This window comes from Myxocyprinus asiaticus, chromosome 31 (genome assembly GCF_019703515.2).
Source record: "Myxocyprinus asiaticus isolate MX2 ecotype Aquarium Trade chromosome 31, UBuf_Myxa_2, whole genome shotgun sequence".
NCBI classification, from domain to species: domain Eukaryota; kingdom Metazoa; phylum Chordata; class Actinopteri; order Cypriniformes; family Catostomidae; genus Myxocyprinus; species Myxocyprinus asiaticus.
The window spans coordinates 27,270,723-27,296,425 of record NC_059374.1 but is presented as its reverse complement, the minus strand read 5'-3'; the positions used below and the strand labels follow the sequence as shown (position 1 = coordinate 27,296,425).

The following is a 25,703-nucleotide window of genomic DNA, read 5'->3' as shown; positions in this document are numbered from 1 at the left end:
AAACGAGACAGCCTTGATGACTTATGTGGCCGACAAATGCGACCTCCGGAGGACGCAACCTTCCAAACGAGACACAGCCTGAATGTGCTGCTTCAGAGCGGCCGTATTTCCCACCCAGAGAAGATGAGAAGCATGAGCAACGAATGTGAGAGGATAAAATAGCTATCTGTAATACATACTGATTATTTGTTTATAGCGTATTATAGATTTAGACTTTTACCATTTAATTTTTAACGTTGTATTAATCTAAAAGACCAACATTTAACCATACATGTGTATAGCATAGCTGAGTGTAGTAGCCAACATACTCACATTTAACTTGATAACCAGTGAAAATGTGTCAGGAGTAATAAAACAAAATGTGGATTGTCATATTTAGCATTATGTAAATTGCTTGTATGTTTACTTTGCTTGCTAGCTTGGCAAATGTTAGCTGTTGATTAACTTGAGTTTTTTTTCTATGCAGGAGTGGATAATGCTAGCTAGGTTGCTGTGAGCCATTTCCAAAGCTACCATGAATCATGCACGTGCAGCTCAAAAGAGCATAGTTTATTTCTTCAAAAGGTTTGTCAAGGGATGTGGGAGGCTAAAAGATAATGTCAACAAACAATTTAAAGTGACTTGTGGTGGGTGGAATACTGACTACATCGATATATGGACAGAAATATGTCAACCACGAGAAACTTTCATGTATCCTTGCTAATGTGGTGAAGCAAAGTGCTGCCGTTTGCTAGGGAATGTGCATTTTTAGCCATCGTTAGTTGGTTGTGCTTTTTTTTTTACTCCCAATTTGGAATGCCCAATTCCCAATGTGCTCTACGTCCTTGTGGTGGCATAGTGACTCACCTCAATCCGGGTGGCGGAGGACAAATTTCAGCTGCCTCCATGTCTGAGACTGTCGACCTGCGCATCTTATCACGTGGCTTGTTGAGCACGTTACCGCGGAAATATAGCGTGTGTGGAGGCTTCACGCCTTCCACCACGGCATCCACACACAACTCACCACACGCCCGACTGAGAGCGAACCACATTATAGCGATCACAAGGAGGTTACCCCGTGTGACTGTACCCTCCCTAGCAACCGGGCCAATTTGGTAGCTTAGGAGACCCGGCTGGAGTCACTCAGCATGCCCTGGGATTCGAACTAGCGAACTCCAGGGGTGGTAGCCAGTGTCTTACCCAGGCCCCGTGTTATTTTTTTATTTAAATTAGCACTTTTCTCGGCATACAGTGCGGGGAGAGTGAAGACACCTAAAGATGCTTAAAATGAAAACTGACTGAAATTTAAAAATGAAAGCAGACCTTGATGGTATTTTATTCAGCAATATTTAATTTTGTTCTGTAAATACTCAAACAAAGAGCTTAAGTACTTTCATCGGACATAGTGGATATGGAACTTCTATCATTACTCTGGACATTGTTTTAAATACAAATGGAACTTGATTTTTTCATAAGTTTAATCACTTTCCATAAAGTGTATATCACGATATATGTTCTACCAGAAGTGTTAAGAATTTCACAGTACAATATTTGCTTATATCGCCCACCCCTAAAAGCATTGTTGGGTGTAACGTGTTACAAAGTAACGCATTACTGTAATTAAATTACTTTTTCCTTTAAAATTTGAAGGGATTACTCTTAATGTTTTAGTAATTTAATTAGTTTCTTATGATGTAGGCCTACTTGCATTACATACTGTATAGACTTTCAAAAATTCTATATAAAACAATATTGAATTGAAAATCGAAATTTAACGTCTAATGATAACATTTGTTTTCTAATTCAATGCCACCCCTTTAAAAGCATTGGCAATATGCCTCACAGACATGAGCGACAAGTGGAGACAGCTGGTACCTCATCACCCATCAGTGACAGTTTGAACAGGTTAGTAAAGAGTTTAGTAAGTTAGATGAAGTAAAAGTTCAAAACAAGTTAAGTGATGATTAGAATCACTAAACATAGTAAGTGAACCTGTTTGGTCCATGATAGTAACTATATATATATATGAGTAACTAGTGTTTTTGTAAACAGATATGAGCAGCAAAAGGAGACAGCTGGTACCTCATCACCCAGTGAGAGTTTGAACAGGTTAGTAAAGAGTTTAATAAGTTAGATGAAGTAAATGTTCAAAACAAGTTAAGTGATTATTAGAATCATTAAACCTAAAAACACCTTAAAACAAAACGCAGCAGACAGTGTAAAAAACCCCTGCTTTATATTTATATAGAGGTCATTCTGTGACCTTTATATTAACCTTTCGTTTCATATATAGAAATATTTTATATTTCTGTTATTTTTCCAGTTCTTTTTAACTACATAATTATTATTTTTTAAAATTAATTATACATTTTAATTCTGCATTAGCATTTCTATCAGAATTTCTCGAAACTTGTGCAGTTTCCTAACAAACTATTTGGGTGTTTCAAACCCTGGATTGTGAAGCCCTGCTCTTCTTTTCACTATATGAATTTGGAAGTCAGAATCACCAATAAGAAACATCATTTCACCTGCTTATGAATGGAAGTGAATGGAGCTTAAGTATAGTATGCCTGCACCTTCACTCTGACCACATATCCACAGCAGTCCCTTCATATATCCCATCAGATCTCTTGGAAACTCATTTTCCATTTGAGTTATTTTGGCAAGGCAATACATTACTTTTCTCATTTGCTAATGTTTTCAGTCATTAAGTCTACATTAGATGGCCAGGGCCCAATCATGGTCCCAAAATGCCCCAGGGAACACATATTTGGAGGCTGCGCCCTCCCTTCTTTCAAAGCCACCACGCCTAGTAGCAGGTCCCTTATCCTACATTAAGCGTGACAATGGCGATTTTGTTAAAATGTTAAGGAACACTGGTTTTGGTAGGCTAACATTAGATGACTTAAAATAGTGGCCTACACAAGTCTTAAAGGGTTAGTTCACTAAAAAATTAAAATTCTGATTTACTCATCCCAATCATTCCTAACCCATATGACAATGAAAATCAATGGTGACTGAGGCTGTCGATCCCTAACATTCTGCCAAATATCTCCTTTTGTTTTCGACGGATGAAAGTCAAATGTGTTTGGAATGATGAGGATGATTTAATCATGACAGAATTTTCATTTTGGGGTGAACCAACTAAATTTGAGATGCAGTCTAATCCTTTACTATAGGCAGTATTTTGAACAGAATAAAATATTCTTATTGGAAACCACAAAAACATTTCTGATCTTACAGGGGGCCCTAGTTATCAGCTTACACTGTATGCACTGAGTTCATGCTGTATATGACCTGAGACTTTTGAGAACCCACTGGCCCGATACATAATCCTGCCCTATAGTTGGGCCATACTTGCTCCTCCTCTTCCTTTTAGCAAAGTAAATCCCAACACCCACCCATCCTCAGTCTCTCGCTGTCTCTCGTGTCCTATCTACCGTATTCCACCCACTCAGCCAGTGTCACAATCCGTGGGTTGTTTAGTTTCCTTCTCTTTTTTGCTTTGTTTGGTTGTTTCTAGGCGAGTAGCTACATGGGAGGCTCAGCTGGATAAAACAGTCAGCGTATGGTCCTGATTACAGCAAAGCCAATCTGGACGTTAAAGATAGTACAGCATCTTACGGGATTCACTGACTCATACGAAAGCAACACAAACTTCAAAGTTTATTCATCTGGCTTTAAAAAAAAATCTTCTTTCATTCTTATTTACTTTAAAATTCTGCAACTTGTAACTAACAACTTTTTGTCTGTGAAAAGGGATGTACGACACTACATTGTAGGTTGCTTTTCATCGTGAACAAGACAAGAGATAACATGAGGAACAACATGAGTGTCTTGTAGAGCTGCACGATTCTGGATAAATTGAGAATCACAATTGTTTTTTTTTGTTTTTTTTTTTGCCTAGAATAAAGATCATGATTTACAAAACCTGGACATAAGGGTACTAAACAAACATAATTTACTAGAGGTTATGACAAATATGTTCTCTGCAAAAATGCAATAAAATTGTAAATCAAACATATAAATTTAAAATGTCTTTAGTCCACAAGAGGGCGCAACGAATACATTATAAACGAAACAGAACTTTGTTATTAAAAAATCCTGTTAAAAAACTTTCTAACATGCCTATTAAAAAGCAAAACGAGCAGGAAAAAAGCTTCATTAACAGTTCTATGTTAACTGCACTGGTAAGCAAATATGCAATAAAACACTGTTATTTTAGAAGTTTTGTTAAAAAAATAAATATTAACAATTTAAATTAAAACAATTTGGCCTTCAGTGTTTCTCTTGTAAAACGTGCTTCAAGCTTGTAAAGGAATTAAATAGAGAACAGAGTAAACAGTGCTTTACGTTTTTCAGCAACAGTAGCAATTAAACATTAAAAAAATTATAATATAAAACATTAAAAAAAAGTAATTTAATGCAAAATGAAACAAAAAGAAAATACTGGACACTCTTTACTGTGTGATTATTAGATATACAATAATACTGATTTGATGCAGTAAGAATGCATGAATGCCAATAACAGACATCATGCAGCTTATATACATTTAGACATCGCACAGATCTAAAAATTTGGAAGAATTTGTCTCATCTGTTTATACATTAACGACTGTGTTTGCTTTAATATCTCATCAAGACAGTGCAGATTTAATCCCGTCTGTTTACACTGGTAATTCATTAACAGCTGTGTTTACATATCACATAAAGAGGGGTATTTTGATTGAAAACAGCGCAGGGTCTCACACAGGAGTACTGCATTCTTCACAAGACACAAGCACATGAGCAAACACATGCATGTGAGTGTTTGAAAGCAGCCGACTGTGATCAAACAGAAAACGGGTAGTGAATTTGGTCAGATCATGGTAATACCGGTATTTTTTTAGCATCAGTGTCTATTAAAATATTGAACCGAGCAGAGATTCCCCAGTGTAATTCAATGGGGTCAAAAAAATGTACGCTCCAAAAGGGACATAAAGGCGGAATAAAAGTAATCCTTACGCCTCTAATTGCTTAATCCATGTCTTCTGAAGCGATACGATTGCTTTGGTTGAGAAACACAAAAATGTAAGTCCTTATTCACTATAACTCTTGACATCCAGCCAGATTGGAACACCAGAAGGTGAGTTTTTGATGCTGTATGCAGTTCCCAGTTACTCTGTCACGGTGTCATTGTACATTAGTAAGACATTGCTTTTTAATTTTCTAGTGTTTACAAATCAACCTTTTGTTGAAAGTGTACATTTTAAAAGTACACCCCGTTAACTCCGTCTGGCTTGCGTACAGCACTCTGCGCATGCATCAAGCGCGTGCTTCTCTCATGAATGTGCCAAGGAGACTGTGGATGTCAAGAGTAATAGTGAATAAAGACTTAATTTGTATAGTTTATTTCTCACCCAAAGTGATCGTATTGCTTCAGAAGGCATGGATTAAACCACCTGAGTCGTATGGATTACTTATATGCTGCTTTTATTCTCTTTTTGGAGCTTGAAAGTCTCGGACCCCATTTACTTACACTAACTGGGCAAAACCACCTCATACATCCTTCAAAATATCTTCGTTTGTGTGCTACAGAAGAAAGAAAGTTATACGAGTTTGTGCCGGCATGCGGGTGAGTAAATGATGAGAGAATTATAATTTTTGGGTGAACTATCCCTTTAATAGATAGCATTTTTGTATGAAGCTACATCCTAGGGAACTGATTTCAGACTGGCTTCCAAGGCACCATGATGTCACATCTATTGATCTACAACAAATTCAAGTTTTAGAGATAACCAAGCAAAAAATTAAAGACTACAATGCTTATTTCTTGGTGAAAATGGAATATTTTATGCGCATGCAGCATTTTCTGGTTTTGGACACATCCATAATGTCTCATTTGAACATCTTGTTCATCATATGGTTTGACAGCAGAGTGAGTGAGATGCTCCAGATCATTTCCAAATTGCCTCTGCCATACTTTCTAAGCCAAACAAGTTACCTGAATGTCAATGAAGTGAACAATTCCAAGGCCATCTGCTGTTGACGCCTGTCCCTTGAGTGAGCGAAAATCTATATTCCCATTTTATAACACATTTCACAAAGAATAGGTCACAAAAGAGTCTCTCCTCACAGGTGACCATCCTTGAAGTCTGACCATGAAATTAAAGAAACACTTTAGGTTGAAGTGTGACATTAATATATCAACTTAAACACTCAAAAAGGAAAATTATGTAATTTACTCAGTCTCACATTGTTCCAAACCCTATTGACTGATTTTCCTTTGTGGTACACTGATGAAAGAAAGTCATACAGGTTCGGGCAATATGAAGGTGAGTAAATAATGACATAATTTTAATTTTTGGTGAACTATCCCTTTAAATTGTTAAGAGAGAAAGAGAGAGGGAGGTATTACGAGGTGAAGACTAGAAGGAAGTTTGCTGTGGCTGTCTGTGTTCCTTCCACAACAGGCTGACTTAGCCTAGTAAAAGTACATTTACCCTACATATTTCCCCATTGGGGTTATTATCAACACATCTCCCTGCCTTGTTCCACTAACTCTGCCTCTATTGGCCACTCAGCTGAGCTTCCATTCTAGTAGAGGTTTTGGAGGGGGAATGATTAGTTTGGCGCGTTTGCCTCTGGGGCTTGGTGTAAGCCCTTAATAAAACACTGCAGGCACCTGCACATCATGTCCTGTGAAGGGACTGTGAGTTGTACTGGTGACAACTGTGTGCTCAGCTGTCTCAAGTGAGGTCCATCAGCAGATGTATAAAGAGAAAAAGAAAAAAGAGAGGGAGAAAGATAGAGGTGGCAAAGGAGACACTCATGGGAGCAAAGGAGTGAAAAGGAAGACAAGAAAATAAAAGCAGGAGAGCTCCATGAGAGAATCTCTCGCCAGGAGAGGACCCAAGATATGGAGAGGAAGATAAAGCGCTCTTGCACCAACACTTGAAATAACTGAATGCATGTTTACATATTACAAACCCTGACTGCATGTTCTGATGTGTTGAAGGGGAAGATGAGGGGAAGACATGGTGTTGAGTATGTCTCTGCCTTTAATGCAATAAGGAGATTTGTAAAACACTGCAATTTGCATGATATCACAGTGCTACATAAAGAATAGCTTATTTGGTTTCACAGGTTTCCGAAGCACCACAGTGCTATACTCAGCTATTTTACACTTTAATTTTGGATATTTTTAAATGGCATGTTCGATTCTACACCCCTTCCCCTGCTGGACTCTTTTTGCATTTTAATTTTAGGTCTAAACCGCACTACGTTTGCGTAAACAATGTGAGTACCACCATGAATATAAGCGGCAGTTGTTTAATAAACAATTTGAGGAGACTATTCCAGTTTGTGTTATTGAGTATTTGTTTCTTTGGTTGTACCACCAAAGTGGTATGCATTGCGAGAAATGCGAAGAATGTGAGCTGTTCTACGAAGGAAATGTATTTATAGATAAGCAGCTATGATTATAATACATATATATTACAATTAGATATATTATAATAAAATAAGTATGACCCTAAGCATGCAAAGATGCAAATTATAATTCACTACTGCTGTTGACTTTAGGACAGATTGCTTTCATACCAACTGTGAATCGTACCAGAGTTCGCACAAACCATACCTCTGACTACTTTTTCAAACCAACAAAAACAAAACGAACGAACCGGAATCTGACGTCAAATGGACTCAGGACTCTGAACACATCCTTGCGCTTAAAAGCTAGAAGCAACAGCATTAATGGAACAGAACACAGGTTCTTGAGATGTGTTTTTGACAGCTGCCATTCTTTTTAACACTTTAAGCTCGGATGGGCCTGCTGGCGTAGACATTTTTGTACACTAAGAGAAATTATTTTTGTAATGCTATAACTTCTGAAAAAGTTTTCTTTATAACAATACCAAACACTTGACCCTCCTTGTTTTAAGTCGAGTTATAAGCCTTTAATTCTGGGCATGCCACTGAAACAGGAAATCTTTAAAACCACCCTCCGAGCTTAAAGGGTTAAATTGAGAAAGCATAAACAAAATGCAGTGTTCCCAAGCATGATGCTGAAAAAACAGAGATGCAGCGCAATAGTCAAGGATGTCCATCTAGAACACTGGTTCCCAAACTTTTTTCCTTGAAGCCCCTCCTTCTTATATTACATATAGTATACAAAATTCTGTGCTAACCCCCCCTGGAAATTATATATTTATTATTTATTATAGAGAGAGAAACAGATAGATAGATATCTCAAAAGTATAATGACAGAAATGATTTGATGATTATAGTTGTACATTATATTCCGCACCCCTCTTGTGAATTCAGGTTGGGAACTACTGATCTAAAGCATGTTTGTATAGATAAACATTCGAAAACTAGTGCAGATGGACCAATAATATGTTCTGTGTGAACGAACCCTAAGAGGCTTGTGGTTACTATCCTTTGAGATAAAATTCAACCACATATACAGTGCATACTTCATTCTACTTTTAACGAGACTCTTAAATGCCTGTCACTCTGTCTGCCCACAGCTTGTCTCTTCCCTAATTCTCTTTTCGTTAAAGGGCAATAGGTCAAAAATGGCCAAAAAGAGACACAGCAAGTATCCATCCCTCAGAAGAAGAAAACGAGAGACATACCTTCTCTTTCTACTGTTTTCTTGAGCAATTGTTCAAATATCATCTCTGTTCAACACATTTTCTTTTGTTTTTTTTTTCTCCCCAATTTGGAATGCCCAATTCCCAATGCACTCTAGGTCCTTGTGATGGCGTAGTGACTCGCCTCAATCTGGATGGTGGAGGATGAATCTCAGTTGCCTACGTGTCCGAGACAGTCAATCCGCACATCTCATCACGTGGCTTGTTGAGCGCGTTACCGCGGAGACATAGCGTGTGTGGAGGCTTCATGCCATTCTTCGCGGCAGCCACGCACAGCTCGCCATGTGCCCCACTGAGAGCGAACCACATTATAGTGACCACAAGGAGGTTACCCCATGTGACTCTACACTCTCTAGCAACCAGGCCAAAATGGTTGCTTAAGAGACCTGGCTGGAGCCACTCCGCATGCCCTGGGATTTGAACTTGTGAACTCCAGGGGTGGTAGTCAGCGTCTTTACTCACTGAGCTACCCAGGCCCCCCATTCAATACACCTGTTACACAATGGTCTGAACTCATGAAATAGTTATCAGAGAAGAAATTGGCCATTGTATATAATTGATTTGGCTTGTTGTTTTCAACCTGTTCCTTTAAATAAGCAAAATAAGCTGATCAGTGATCAAATTAGCCCAGATGAAACAGACTTCTGTTTGAAGCCTCCTCTTTTCTCCCTTCAAGGGTAGAGCTGACTCGCTGTTACTGGTGTATTGAGTCCAGACAGTTACACAATCATTTTTAAATGAAAAAAGCTGGTTGTAAATCAGCTATGCTTACCCAGCGCGTGCAGCAGCAGGTGGCTTTGCTCCATGTCCCTGACTGCGCCTTCAGCTTTTTCGAATGTGTAAATGGCAGGCGAGAAAATACATCGTGGCTCACTCACACCCTGTGCTTGAGGCAAAGGAATATAATTTTTTCATAATCCCCCCCACCCCCCCTCCCGTCTTACCCACATCTCCCAGTATGGGACTAATGATTACAGGGAGAGAAAGAAATGGAGATTGTGGGAGAAAAAAATCTCAGCAAACGCTTTTCATTTTAGGTGAAGAAATCCCTGTTAAGCAAGGCAGTCTTCTTTTTTTCATCTTCCCCTCGCTTCTTTGACAAACTTTTTAGTGCACTGGTGGGAATTGGTTCAAACTGGATTGCTCTAGTTAGAAAAAAAAAAAAAAAAAAAAAAAAATTAGAGGCATATTTTTCACACAGAAATAAGTGAGCCAAGGGCCCACTGTCAAAGTAATACAGTGAGGGAAATCAGAGAGGTATATAGAGACAGAACTTTCGTCTTTTACGAGACCCACTTGATGTACAAGACTGGGTGCCTTTCTCAACACAAGCTACTTGCTTGAGGTAACAAATTGAGTCTACAAGGTATACGCTGTAGACTGATGTGGCTCAGGAACTGAAATCATTCCTGCCTTTACATGAGATGATAACAGCATTTGTCTGCTCTGCATTTCAGAGTGTTTGGGCCCATTATTTTCATATGGTCATAAAAGACATGTTGAACACTGTGGCAGTCCATAACATTTCATCCTGATTTCAAACCCAATAATAATGGCACAGACTGAAGACTGTCCTGCTCTACCAGACTCACTTTCTGGAATTGGAATGAAAAAAACTCCATATTGAGGAGCAGGTAAAATATTGAGCAGATCTCAGCACAGTTTGTTTTCTTGTTTTTGGAGCAAAGCTGGATCGTATGACTACCCTCACGCCTACACGTTCTCTGGAGTGCTCATTATGTCTCTATGCTGATATCTGTAAGCATTCACTATTTGCCCTCTGGAACAAGAATATAACTGGAAATAGAAAAAAATGAGCAGAATTGCCACCACAAGTGTGCAATTCTGCCCCAAGAAAAGTCACTATTGTGAGATATAAACGTGCAATTTTGAGATATAAACTCAAAACTGCATGATAAAAACTTGCAATTTCGACTATAACTCGCAGTTGCCTGAAACAAACTCACAATTCGGTTGTAATAGGTCCTAGTGAGGTCTTATTTTCCCAATATGTGAAATTATATGGATACAGTATTTAATTATTTTAGAAAAAAACAAAAAACAAACAAACAAAAAAATAATCACAAAAACAAACTACTAAATTTTCTTATTCCAAAGGTTGTAATAGGTCCCAGTGAGATTAATAACTTACTACAGGTATTATTCAACTATGTCTAATTATACGTATACAATATTCAATTATTTAAGAAAAGAACAAAAACCAAAAATTCACAAAAATCCTATTTCTGCATTCCAAAGATTGTAGGAGGCTCAAAGTGGGATGCATGACATACTACAGGTCTTATTTTCTAATATGTCTAATTAGACTTATATAGTATTCAGTTATTTAAGTTAAATAATCACTAAAATTCATCCAAATCATATTTTCACATTCCAAATGTTGTAGTAGGTTTCTAGTGGCTAGATTGACTTACTACAGGTGAGATTATTTCAGTATTTCTAATTATATGAATACAGTATTATTCATATAGACACACACACACCAAAATAAGTTGTTTTCTTATTCTAAAGGTTGTAATAGGTTCCCAGTTGACATGCGAGGCATTCGAGTGTTTGCAGGCTTCTGAAGCTTCAACTAACATTGACTATAAAATGTTTTATGCCTGAATAGTATGGTTATATACTTTTAACTTAATTGTGCTAATGATAGGCCTATATTTGCGAGAACGCGACACAATGATGAGAAATAGTCTATGCCACTGCAAATGCAAACATAAAGTCGCAATTACGTGATTTAAACTCACAATTGCATTATAAAAACTTTGCGACTTTATATCTCGCAACTGTGAGTTATAAAGTCAAAATTGAGAATAAAGTCAAAATTCTGAGTTATCACGCAGCTGTGAGTTTATATCATGCAACTGTGGCTTTTATATCTAGCAAGTGTGAGATAAAAGGTCAGTGGCGGGATACATCTTCCATAACATTCAATGGGTGGTACTGTCGTCTTACTCTCCTATTATAGAGCCGCAGAAGTTGTTATCTCAATAAATAAAAGAATCTCTGACAGCGCTTCCCTGTCAGTGATAAAATGATGGAGAAAGGAGCTTTTAGCGCTATTTAAAATGTACAAAACAAGCCCAGATAGGACTTGTAAGGCGCATTTTAATTACCACAGAAGCAAGTCAAGTCTTAACTATCACCAAAACGCAGAGAGACATTTTTTGTCTGGAAGCACTTTTCATGGTGAGTTCAAAGCTTGACGCTGGCGTTGACTCTCTGATGTGAATTATGAATGCAGTTTCACAATTGCTGTAACAAAAAGGATAGCCACAGTCTACTGGTAGATTAATATTGCAGAGGATGAAAGTTTAAGAGATTTAATGCCCATTGCATTGAATATGCAACATATGGGGAAACTAGTTCTGGGTCAGTCCATCTCAAGTGGTCCAATAATTGTTGGTTGCTTGACCATTATTCATTTTCCTATTTTTTTTTTTTTTTTTTTTTTTTTTTTGAGTGACTACCTCTGTGTATTGGTATTGCAAAACCACCAGTTTTTTATTTTTATTTTAGTTGGTTTAACCATGATGGCCATCTTTGTGTCATGGCACACGACAAATTTTGGTTATTAAGAATGGTCCTAGCTCCTTGGAACAAAAACTGATCTCTCGAGCACATTACAAGGTACATAATTAGACTTAAGTCCTAATGTAATGCTCAAGATTGCAGTTCCACTTTTAGGGTCAATTTATTATGGGAAGGGTTTGAGTCTCTGTCTTCAGGTAAATATAGTGTGCATGTAGAACATTTCAGGTTTGAGACTTTTTTTATGGGGTGACAAAGTGCAATTTTTTTAAATTCCCCTCACTTTCGGGTTGAATATCTCTGGTGGGGGACCAGACAGGAACCTGAAATTTTTACAGAAATAAGTCCTCTATAGTAGCATTGAGATTGAGATTACAGAGCTAGGGCTAGTAGAAATCTGGGGAAAAGCCTACTTTATTCATGCATTTTGAGAAATGAACAGATGTAATATAAGCATAACAAATAAGAAAAATGAACAGTATTTTACATGTTTACATGTACATGTTTTATTAGAAGCTGTGAGATTTCCTCACTCTGTTTCTCTTAAATGTTGTGGGAGCATCCAGTGACAATAGTCAATTCGGCAGGTGTCAGTTTTCTGAGAACATTGTTCATGGGAACCCACACTTTGTCCTCAGTAGACATTTTGAATGATATTCTTGGTCCAGGTGGGTTGAAGAATTTTACAAAAAACATCACAGTTTTCCACGCTGATGTCCTCAACCAATGGGGTGTTTTGCATGGAGTTTCTCAGCCAGAGAAACAGAGAATTCATCCCTAGAGAGAACGACAGTGATGATATCTGCTCTGTCATTCATAACCCACTGCTTAAATGTGATGTTATTAGGAAGTGTGTCATCTTTGTTTGACTCTTCAAGCATCTGCAGTAAGGCCTCTATACCTGGACACTGGTCACACTTGTTAAGCATGCAGTCATAACTGTTTATGTCACAGACCTGTAGTTCCACCAGGTCCTTGTAGTCCACTTTTAGCTTTGCTGACTCAACCATCATCTTGATGTTCTGATGTTATGTGCAGACACAGACAGTATGAGTTCCAGATGCTCCTGCTAGCACACACCATTTTGGCCTCAGTTCACAAAATTTTGATCTCCCTATCTTTAACTCTGGGTACTGATTTTTAAATCCCACATACAGTTCATTAAGCTTACTTAAAACTAAATGTCAAATACTGTAATTTGAGGTACAGAATGTGTGCGTCATTTCACCATTCTTTGGACTTTGTGTGTTTGTTTTTTTTTTTCGGCTCATGTCAGCATGAATTGCTTGTGAACAGACATAATACAATTCAAGCTTTGCAAAGGAACTGTTATTGAAGGATGGGGCAGTTAAAAAAACTTCAAAAACATAAGTAAACCATTTCATTCATGAATATTTCAAATGTCATGACTGTTTGATTGTTTATGGTGCTGCTGTGCCTGAGATGAACAGTGTAAACCCTGTAATTTTGTTTTATAATGTCAAGGTTCATTCTCTTCTGATTGAGTTTTCTGAATTGGAGGGGCTGCATGATGTTAGCCAATCATAACAGTGGGCTTTAATATTGAAGTTTTATGGAGGTGCTTAGGCAAAAACCGAGCATTTCAGACAGAGGGACAAAATCAGGGTTGAAAATGATCATTTACTGTATAACTAAATTGTGCAGAAAAAAACATTACAACATTTATAACATTATCATTATAGCCTCAGGGAAGATAATAAAATTATTTTAAAAAAGTGCTTCATGACCCCTTTAAGTTGCAGGTGGTGTTCCTTCATACAGGCCGAGATGTCTGCTGAACAGGCAGAGATTCGAGCAGTCACCATGGGGTCGTTGTGTAGGAAAGACAAGCAGAGCTGTGTGTCATTGGCGTAGCAGTGGTAAGAGAACCTATGTGCTTGAATGATGGGTCCCAGTGATGTGAAAGTGAGAGTGGTCCAAGCACTGAGCCCTGAGGTACCTCAGTAAAAAGTTGATGTGACTTGGAAACCTCACCTCTCCAGGCTACCTTGAAAGACCTGCCTGAGAGATAGGACTTGAACCAGCGTAGAGAGTGTGGACAGGAGGATCTGATGGTTGACTGTGTCAAAAGCTGCAGATAGGTCCAGTAGAATGTAAGCATTGTTACAGCAATTGTGAAGCCGCGTTCATGATTCACGTCAGGACGTTAAAGCCAGCGTCAAGCACTGGTTTGATCTCAACACGAAAAGCGATTATGGACAAAAACGTCTCATTCTGCATTTTGGTGATAATTAAGAGTTGGCTTGCTTCTGTGGTAATTAAAATGCACCTTAGGCTGACAAATACTTGATTTCAGCCCATCTGGGCTTGTTTTGTACAACAAATAGCATTAAGAGCTCCTTTCTCCATCACTTTATCACTGACCCCGAATCACTGCTGTGTGTGTTTGAGGTGTATGCGTGTAATGACTCCAGGTGGACACATTACAAAGGTTCTGCCCTTCACACCATTGTTTATGCCGTATTAATGGTAAATTAAGAAAAATGAATGTTTAACATTTTTAATCTCATGCGTTAATGCATTAATTATTACAGTTCTAGTTAAAATCCAATGAATCATGCCCCTGGACTGTAATATGGAATTTTCCCAACGTCGGAGCAATTCAAGCTTGCAGAACCACCTTCATGTTTTTACGAGTCTGTCAGGAGGTGGCAGTTAGCAAAACTCCAGCTGTACACAAAATGTGCAGCTGGAGTTTTGCAACAAACCACACCTCTGACAGCACAAGATGAAGAAGTGTTCTTCTTTCAAACACTGCTGGACGGAGTACAACTCCGAATGCAGGGGTCTCCAGTAGGGATGGGCATGAGTACTCAGACGTGGCAGCAATGATCGATCATGAAAACGATGATCGATGGTGATCATGCATGATGTGACTTTTCACTTAATTTGAAATTCAGTGACAATTACCTGACAACTAAACACAAACGTGTCAAAGAGGGAGCTTATTTTTAATATTGAGATTGAGATTTAGAGGGGTACACTGATTGTCAGCAATGTCTCATAGCAACCAAACTGATACACACAATGAAACAATGCTGCAATGCTATCGTTACGATAATCAGAAGAGGGTGTAATTAACTGTGTTTTGAACACCTGTCTCTGCAAAATATTTGCTAAACACGTTTTATTATCATTTAATGTAAGAACTTTGACTCGTTAATGGATATTATTTAATATAAGTGAATGTTTGTCACTGACTGTAAACCTCCCTGCCCTGGGTGCCAAAATGTTTGAATGATGTAACACACACCTGCATCTTGACGAAATGGGAGTTGAAGATTTCCGCACGAGTCTCCAAGTTAGAAGTCTGACATATAGTCATTCCGTTGCACTTTCCCCAGTTGAAAGGTGGAAATTCCGACTCTCCGAGTTAAATGGAACTCTTCATGAATCATCACAGAAACAACAATACAGAGAATCGCGGCTTTCCCCACAGGAGCGAACACTTGGGGAGACACACACACCAGGCGTGTGGCAGTGGACTCAACGCATATGAGTTTTTCAAACAGCTAGACAGAGTGCAGCTAAATGGAACAGAATACAGCGTCTTCAAACTGAACTTCAACTTAACACGCACATTAAAAACGCAGTGGTTTTGGCATCTCCTGTTAAGCCAACCGCGATTTGAAAATAGACGATTCAGACAGTCACTAAAAAAACTGGTGCGCGCTTACTAAGATTACTACAGTACCTGAAGGAAGAACAGACAGAGACGCGTGTTGTGCACATTCTTTCATTGAGTTGGGCAGCAAATCTTCACATAATGACAAAATATGATGCATTATATTTTGATTATGCAATCTTTTGTACATTTTGTAACAGATTATTTTATAACAGCCTATAATAATGAATAGACGATACACTGGAACAAGAGGCAATGCAGAAGCCAAAGACGTTTGTCAGACATGTTATTATATATACAGTTATGTACATGTCATTGCCTCTCGAGTACTCGAAGAATACTTAGTGGAGTAGACAAAATGACCAAAATGCCCATCACTAGTCTCCAGACGTGTTTCAAACAATGTTTAACTTGACACAGTGCTCTTGCTGTCAGAAAGTAACAACATCCAGGAACAAACCACAGGGATTCCACACTCTGCAGTACAAGCAGTTTTTCCAGGTTGTTCTGCATGAGCCAAACCCTACTGAAATCTGGCCATGGTGATGTGGTCAATAGCAAGGTCAGAACAAAAGAGCCAACAGAAATATAGTTCTCATTTAGGATTCTAAATTCTACATGAACATGAAGTCAAAATTGATCCCATTTTCTAACTGTGCATAATTCATCAATGCACGTTATTCAAACATAACTTTCTCTGCCTCTGAAACAACTCTCTTTTTTCCCACATTACGGAAGTAAAATTGGATGCAAAAGCTGTTTTGTCTATACTGAATAGGAGGCACGTTATCATACATGCATATGCATGTACATTATTACGCAAAACAAATTCAAAAAGTCTCATGATATAAAAATTTAATAAAATTAAGAAATACATCCAAAAATGAAAATCTTGCAGTGCTTGCTAGGTTATGAAACTTCGAATGTATTACACCCAGTGATCATCAGAAGACATGTTGGACCCTTTTCATGCACTCCATCAGCTTTAAGACTTTGATGCTATTTGAGTAGCATGAGTATTCATGTTTTAGTGCTCTACAACAAGAACAGATTTACAGCTGAACAGATTATTTGTGAAATAAAAATCTTGGAAATGAGGGCTTGCACGCACCAAATACAATCTCAACCAGCCATGTTGTACAGTATTTAGTGTTTTTTTTTTTTTTTTTTTTTTTAATAGGTGAATTTCCTGAAAAGTCGACCCCCCCCCCCCCCCTTGTTGAAAGTCATTTAATAATTAAAACACTCGGTGTTGAGTGATTATAAGTCATCACTCTCTCACGCAAGAGCTTGATTGATCTCACTGAAGAAGATCTCTCACTTTTTAATTATGAGTAATTGCATGTTTTCTTCTATTATTCCCTTGTTTATGTATGTTGTGTTTAATTTTGGATTGCTGTGTCAAATGATTCCCCGTACCTTCCCCTGACTGTGGCACTCATCTATTGCGTGAGAGCAGTAATAATTATGGTGATTTTCACTGCTGCTTAAAACCGGTGAAATGCGATCAGACGTTTAATAGCGCATGTGTGAGGGCGTATATTTCTAATAACGTCAATGCCACTGACAAGAGAGTGGAAAACCAATGAGTGACTCATGAATAATGCTTTTAAGGCTCTACTTGCTGCCGTGTGTGTGTGTGTGTGTGTGTGTGAGGCCAAATTTCTGAGAGAGCAGCCTGTGTGCGCACAAGATGAGATGTTCCTCCATTCGACTGTGAATGTATTAGTAACTCATTAACACAAGCGCACTGCAGTCAATATGCATTTGTCTGTTTGTGTGCACTGAAGTGAAAATCATATCTGAAAGCAAATAAGATGCAGCTTTCTCATTCAAACCAACTCCAAAAAACTTTCTTGACTTCAACATTAGCTCTGTTCAAAACCTAGTAAGCTGCCTCTCTGACCAATACCTACATAGGCAGCATCCTAACCATCATTAAACTTCGTAAGTGACTGCTTTGAAACACTACATAGGCAACAACTCCGTATACCACATAAATAGCAATCCACACTTGAAACTCTACTCGCAATTGATTTCAATCTAGTTTGATGTTAGCATGTTGCTAAGCTAATGCCTGATAAGCATAAAAATACATAACATCTAGTAAAATAACTATTTTTCATTACAATTTACTATTTTTATTAATACTTTTCAGTACAGAATGAATTATAAGTGTGTGTGTGTGTGTATATATATATATATATATATATATATATATATATATATATATATATATATATATATCAACTTTTCTCTCGCCTTGTGTGTCACCTTAGATTCATTCACTGAGCTGCCTTTGAAATTGGCCAAAACAAGGTATCTTAGGAGGCAACATGAGTTCAATAAGTTTTGGAACAGCAACTATCTTGTCATAACTAGAGTTTGAGGTGGCATCTAGAGTCTAGACCACATTGAATTAGCACACCATGCACATATGCTTATTAATTCACACTGACAGATAAGGTACAATGATACTGGATGCTCCCGTATCATCATCTCTAAATAAATATATGCACAGTGGCCAAGAGCACAGCTTCCTCACATATCCAGGAAGTCGGGGTGATAAGGTCATACAAATGTGCTGTGCTATCAGTGATGAACTCTACCTAAACCCAGACACACACCTGATTGTCTCGCCCCACAGAGTAGGCCGGTTCTAACAAACTCCAATTATTTGAGTGTAACGAGATCCTAGAGTGCGACGTTTCGCGGGCCCATCATCATTAATGTGGGGTTGAGTGGCAGCTGAAAACACCATGTTCCCCCTGACTGACTGCAGCCGCGTCGCTCCTGACAGCCCACCACCTTTAAACCCCACAAACACACACAGAGTAGCAAAATAGAATTCACAATTATAATGCACACTTTGTCTCTTTATCGCAACACATTTGTATTGGTTAACCAAATAAACACACACCTCAGACTAGGGTTGTCACATCAAAAAAATAAAAAATAATTGTGTTTCTTATAATGAATTGTACTAAATTAATGTGTTAAACTGACAACGCTACTCAAAACATTACTCAAACTCTATGCCTGAAATTCATTTTTTGGGCTTTTATGAGTAGAAATGTATTAGAAAACAAGTAGAAAAATGATGGATACTATCGATACTATGTGCTTAATATATAACCTACTCATAACCTACATTTTTTGTTTTATGGTTAGTTAACAGCACTTGCACATTGCTATTACTACTACCAACTTGCATACAAATGCAAATATTATGCAGACTGGTCTTTCAATTATGATGAACAGGTCTCATCTCAACACAACTGGCACACACCCACACGTTTAAGAAGTGGGTCATGAGAACAACACATTAAGCTGAGTGAGACGAGAACCCTACTTAACCTTTATATATTTTATATAAACACACAAAAATAGGGAGTAGTTGCCATTTAGGTTTATGTAAGTGAACTTCAGTATTGTTAGCATAACAGTAAATGCCCTGCAATGGCTCTGGTGCACCGCATGATGGGAAACTGTTAAAAAAAGCTGCAGAGTTGACACGATGCTCAAAGCTGATGAGTAATGTGACTTATGTGACTTCACAGTAACTTTCACATCCCATTTCACACTATAGATTCTGCCGCTGGCTACAATATCTAAACTGGGTTTCTGAAAAACTGCCACATATTAGAAGGGGCTGTGATGTAAGCGAGCGCTCGTCCAGTCGAGCCTTTCTTGGCACAAACTGAGAGACTAAGCTCATAATCTGGACGTCTAACCATGACCTAATTTTGAAATTAATTGGACTCTTTTTTTTTTTTTTTCTCTCTCTTTTATTTCCTCACTTTTCTGTGTTTTGGTCTCAAAGCTTTACATTATACGTAATTATTTTGTGTAGCTTGTAATTAGTGGTGCTTTCTAAGGCAAGCATCACTATAATAATTGCTCATATTTAGGGTTGGGATTTTAACAAGTCCCTTACCTTAAGAATTAAACTTAGGTGTGCAACTCGTCCCACATGTTTGTGCTACAGACATGTACCTCAGACACGATACAGGTTATGTACTGCTTGTTGAGGTGTGTTATTACTTTTTTATGTGACCAGAATATAAGATTTTTGCCTGGCGATGAGAAAATAGGCAAACATATTGCCTAGATTTACATTGAAGAAGGGACCTGAGCCATGTCTAGGGACCAGAATATCATAGAGACATGAGGTAAGCTAATTTGATTTGGGTAACCACCTAGAACAAAACAACCGCATTGCAACGTGTTAAAAAAACAGTCCGCCCTGGCAACCACCCACAACACCCAAGCCAATTTTGCAAGGACAAGCCCCACTAACATATTCTTCCAAACAAACAAACAAACAAACAAACAAACAAAAAAAAAAAACATTGTTATTGCTATTGTAAATAATTAAAATAAAAATTGTTTTGTTAAGTGTTACTGGCAAACACACAGAGCTAATGGCACCTGTGTTTTCTTGGTTTGTTACAGGTATATTTGGGCTGTTTTGAGGCAAGAAGTGTGAATATGTTGCAGAACTGGCAGGTTAAGAGCATATGTCTACCACAAAGAGGCACATTCACACCTCACACTATGAGACACACACTTACCAAATCGGAATACATTAGCTAAATCGCAGCTCGCTGTAACACACACACACACACACACACACACACACACACACACACACTACACACACACACACACACACACACACACTATTCCACAATAAGATATAAAAAAATAACACTGCCATTCACAAGGACATATCAGGATTTCCTTTAGTAGATCGGTGATGCTAACTTGGTCAAAACCCTATGGAAATGGCTGGTCTGTTTGTTGGTTTTAAAGGGATTTTAGGCTCGTCAGGCTTGGAGACCAGCTAGACCACCTTAAACCAGCTAAGACCAGCAAACCAGCTTAGGCTGGCTTAAGCAGTTTTATTTTTTTCATCAGGAAATTGATTCCCGGATGGAGGCCATGTTAGCATATGCTTTAAAAAAATTTAAATATTTCATTACATATTCATTTCACGTCATTGTTTCTTTGACTTACATTTTTCAGAATCCTAAAACTTTGTTTATTTACAGGTTTAAATTATATTTGAATCCCACATTTTCAATGTGGCCTCAGACTTTTGGACTCCACTGTATGTAGCATATCCAAAAAAAGAATTGCAAGACAACCTCGCTAATTAGTTTACTTCTTTGTTGTTGACACGCTTCCAAGAAACATCCACCTCATCCTACTTCACTTCTCCATCCTCTTCCTAATGATTCTCAACCGGTTTCATGTTGTGAGATGTTTGCAGTAGACCAAGACAGATCTCACATCTCCCGGTGGGAAGTCCAAAAACAAGAGCAAATCTAAGCCATCCTACTGCCACTGATCCACATCCAAATAAAATATAAACACATCTGGTTGTGTGCGCCAGCAAACATTGAACATTTCATCCACCTGCTGAGATAAAAGCATACAGACAGAATGTGCTGTCTTTGTGTTAGGGTCCGAGACATCTCTTTGGTGCTCCGAGCCAATAAAATAATCAATGGCAATAGTACCAAGATATCATAGCTCGTAGTTGTCACTGATGGTGCTCTGTTCATTATGAAGGAACTGGCTGTATATTATTGTCCTCCAAGTGCATTAACTATTGTTAACATGTACAACATTTGGTTTTAAAAATGTATTACTATGTTGAAATTAACATTAACCAAGATTAATAAATGCTGTAAAATGATTGTTCATTGTTACGTTAACTATTGCTGTTAACAAATGGAACCTTACTATAAAGTGTTACCATAAGTTTTATTCGCTTTCCCTCAAATCACAAGTAAAACAGCAGATTAACACTTCATAAACACAATACTATCTTATGAAATCAACACTTTTACTACACTGCCTGACCCAAAAAAGATGCATACTCTAATATTTCGTTGGACCGCCTTTAGCTTTGATTATGGCACGCATTCGTCATGGCATTTTTGGCCGAGATCTTGTATTGATGACGGGAGAGTCAAACCACTCTGTAAAGTCTTCTCCAGCACATCCCAAAGACTTTCAATGGGGTCAAGTGGCCAATTCATGTATGAAATATTGGTATTATTGTCCTGGAATATGCCCATGCCATCAGGAAAGAAAAAAATCCATTGATGGGATAACCTGGTCGTTCAGTACATTCAGGTAGTCAGCGGACTTCATTTTATTGCCACATAACATTGCTGAGCCTAGACCTGACCAACTGAAGCAACCCCAGATCATAACACTGCCTCCAGAGGCTTGTACAGTGGGCAATATGCATGACGGGTGCATCACTTCATAGTGCTGTCAACGGGGCTGAGAAACTAAATTACAATTTTTCACTGAAATATTTCCAATATTCAAATTATATTCGAGTTTAAAGACATTATTCCAGGTAGGGGTAAAAATCTTCAAGACATCTGATTTTTAAATTGTTGTCGTCTCCTACATCAACAAGAGTGCGCAACAAATCAATATAAAGCACTCAGCACCGTTATAGCGATTGTTTATTGCAAAGAAAATATCTGGCTGTTAACAAATGTGTGTAAAATTATAAAGTCAAAAGATTTAGCCAGTTTATATTCTCATATCAAATGTAAAACAAGAAAATAAACGTTTCAAGACGCTTCTATGTAAACTTTGTGTTGCACGCAGTACCTATACCAGTGCCAAAGTACTACCACAGACTCGAGCTTTATAATACCTACGGTACCAGAGTGTTTTTCATTAAATACAGTTGATTTTACGTACCTAATGCTTATGCAGCGTGACGCTGATAAGAGACCAAGACATAGGCTGTGTCTCGTTTGGAAGGTTGCATGCTAGAAAATAGATTTTGCAGGTGTAATTTTAGTCTAATACTTTATTTTAATTATATATTAATATAATTATACAAATTATAGACTCTGCACCCATCTACTGAGGTACTTCAACTTGGGAATTAACATTCCTTGCGTTTGAACATCATATTTACGGGCAAACTGATGTAATTTTTTTTTTTTTACATTTCCGTTGAAGCAAAGAATTGTTGGTTATGAGTGCCCACGAAGGATACACCTCATGCATCCTCCGAATTCCCATGAAAGAAGGTCGCATTTGAAGGCTGCATTCAAAGTGACCTTTTCGCTTTTCTGAAACGAGACAGCCTCGATGACGTATGTGGCCAACAAATGCGACCTCTGGAGGACGCATTCCTCCAAACGAGACACAGCCATAGTCAACACACAACCGGCAAAGATCTCCATCTCAGGGGGGGGCGTTCACTCAGAATGCATACGTCTTTTTCTGTGTAAGCATGTGCTAGACAGACGTCATTGACAGTTGTGCCGTGTTTTGCTGTTTTGTCAGCATCTCATGAAGAAACTATGCATTTTTTCAGACACTGTGTCAATTTAAAAGGAAATTCAACATTTAAAACATGTCGTGAGACACCCATGTACTGTTCTATTCGTTGCACTGCTTCTGTTTTAGTCCAAGAATGTCAGTCATAGTCAGTGCTTGGCACACATCCAATATTCGAATGCACATTTTCGCATTCAAATGTGCATTTTTTATCTTACATTCGATGAATAGTCGAATTTCACATTTTGATTTGACAGCCCGTTCGCTTCATGCGCTTCCCTTCTTACCCTGACTTGCCCATCGCTTTGGAATAGTGTAAATCTGGACTCAGACCACATGACCTCTTTCCATTGCTCCACAGTCTAATTTTTAGGCTCCCTATCAAATTGAAGCTGTTTTTTCCGATTAGTCTCATAAACAAGTGGCTTTCTTGTGGCCACACAGCTGTTTAGTCCCATTCCTGTAAATTCTCGCCACTTTGTGCATGTGGAAATGCTCTTACTTTCACTATTAAACACAGCTGTGAGTTCTACTGTTGATTTTTTTATGATGTGACTTCAAGCATTTTAGTTATCTCCGATCACGATCATTCAAGATTTCTTTCCGACCACATTTCTTCCACGAAGCTGACGGTTCACCAATATCCTTCCTGGTTTTAATAATGCGTTGGACAGTTCTTAACCCAGTTCCAGTGATTTCAGCAATCTTCTTAGATGTTTTCTTTGCTTGATGCAGGCCAGTAATTTGCCCCTTCTGAAACAGTAACATCTTTTCCACGACCACGGGATACGTCTTCCGACATGGTTGTTTAAGAAATGAGAATCTACACACTGTATCAGTTAGGATTAAAATAATTGTTGTCAGCTGAAACACATTAATCACTGCAACAATGATCCAATCATAGGCTCTTAAGTATCTGCTTATTTAAATCCAAACGGCTTTTTTTTTTTCTTTTTTTTTTTTTGGACAGGCAATGTATAATGCATGTTTTCAAAGACGACACATTTTAAAGCTTGCATTACATAACCAACTACATTTATAAGCTTATTTAAGTGTGACCAAATTGCGCGGTGCCGCAAATGATAAAGCGTTGTACTTTGAACGCGGAAGACCAAAGTCGTCATGTGAGCCGAAAGAAGCACCATTAAATGACATGGTATGCATCAGTTAGAGTGTTTTCTAAAGTCTCTGTTTTCACTGGAAGAAAACTCCATTCCAGTGGGGATGAGATGGTATTAGTTTGGATGTGGACTCAGAATACCCAAGCACCCACCTGTTGGGATAAACAGTACATAGATTGAATGTAATGTCTTTGTTAAGCTCTGAGACAACTCTCTGGAGTGCCAAAACAATAAAGTAATCAATGCCAATGGTATGGAGATTTCATAGCTCCTGGTTGACGAGATGCATCGATTACACACTGTGCGATGGAAATGGCTGTAAATTATTGTCCTTAATGTGCTGATGTGTATGTAGGAGGAGACATTTTAACAGAGTGCTTATGTGGATGCATAATGTTCAGGTGTATGACTTCGGTGTGGGTTAAAAAGCATCAGTCATGCTAGTCAACTGAGTGTTTTTAAGCAGGTCTAATGTTTCTACTACATGCACTCTCGGTTTTACCCCTACTAGCCTGTCATTTGCTTGCCTCCCTTTTGTCTGTGGCCTACAGCCTCACTCCATCATGCTATGATTGCTTTTTGATAGCTCTGCCGTTTTATTTCTTTCTCTCTCTCTCTATGTCGCTCCCTTGCTCTCTCCATTCTCCCATCCCTTATTTCTCAGTTGCAACCACTTCAAGACAACAAATGAAAACAGAAGAGAACAAAAGCGTCCAGGAAACAGTTTTGTTTGTTTTCAATGGCGAGTTAGAACAGGGGCTGCATTTTTTATGTATACGACAAATGCTCATTCTCTTCTCCCACCCTTTTTTTTTTTTTTTAAAAAAGGTAAAAACCACCTGGGGTTTCCTTAAAATGGCAAAAAAAAAAAAAAAAAAAAATTAATTCAGATATCGATAAGAAAGACTTATACAATACAAACGGATATGGAGAGTTTAAATTAGAATTTCTATGGAATCACTCTTAAGTCATAAGTCATTATGTGCTCAGAGTTTAACATCATTCATAATAATGTTTTAACAATGCTTCCTGAATTTGAACGCCATGAATCATGTATCAGCGGATAGCTGCTTGAGGCCTCTGGTTGGGTTTGTAGACCCAGTCTGTGAGGGCTGAGAGACTGCAGTATTGCAGAGGTCTGGATGTCTGCAGCACACTGATGTCTCACTGCAAAGAAGAGAGAGGAGCCTGGTTTGACATGCACTGCCTGGGGCTGTAAATCTCTGCTCTTTATGTTCTGGGGAAGAAAAAAAAAAAAAAACTTTTCAGAGCTGCTCAGAAAAATCAACACTGTCCATTGGTGTCCATCGAACTCATTCTGGGATTTGCTTTGCTCGCCTCTCTCTCTTTCACTCTGGTTTTCTTCTTCAAACTTGCCTCCTTTAGTATGGCAGAGAATGTAGCCTGTATCCAGTTGTTTACGAGGCCTGGCATTTTCACAAGTGC

The 25,703-nt window shown here is 38.2% G+C and overlaps 1 protein-coding gene across 3 annotated transcripts in view; it reads right to left on the bottom strand.

Moving 5' to 3' along the window:
- rtn4rl1b (reticulon 4 receptor-like 1b) overlaps positions 1 to 25,703 on the bottom strand; it is a 274,711-nt gene that overhangs the window by 37,192 nt on the left and 211,816 nt on the right. The window contains exon 1 of one of the 3 annotated variants that reach the window (XM_051666142.1): positions 9,388 to 9,493. The exons of the other annotated variants lie outside the window; for them this stretch is intronic. Coding sequence (XP_051522102.1) covers positions 9,388 to 9,421 — 34 coding nt within the window. The 5' untranslated portion in view covers positions 9,422 to 9,493. Of the gene's footprint in view, positions 1 to 9,387; positions 9,494 to 25,703 lie in introns of those variants that run through there. 3 annotated transcript variants of the gene reach the window in all.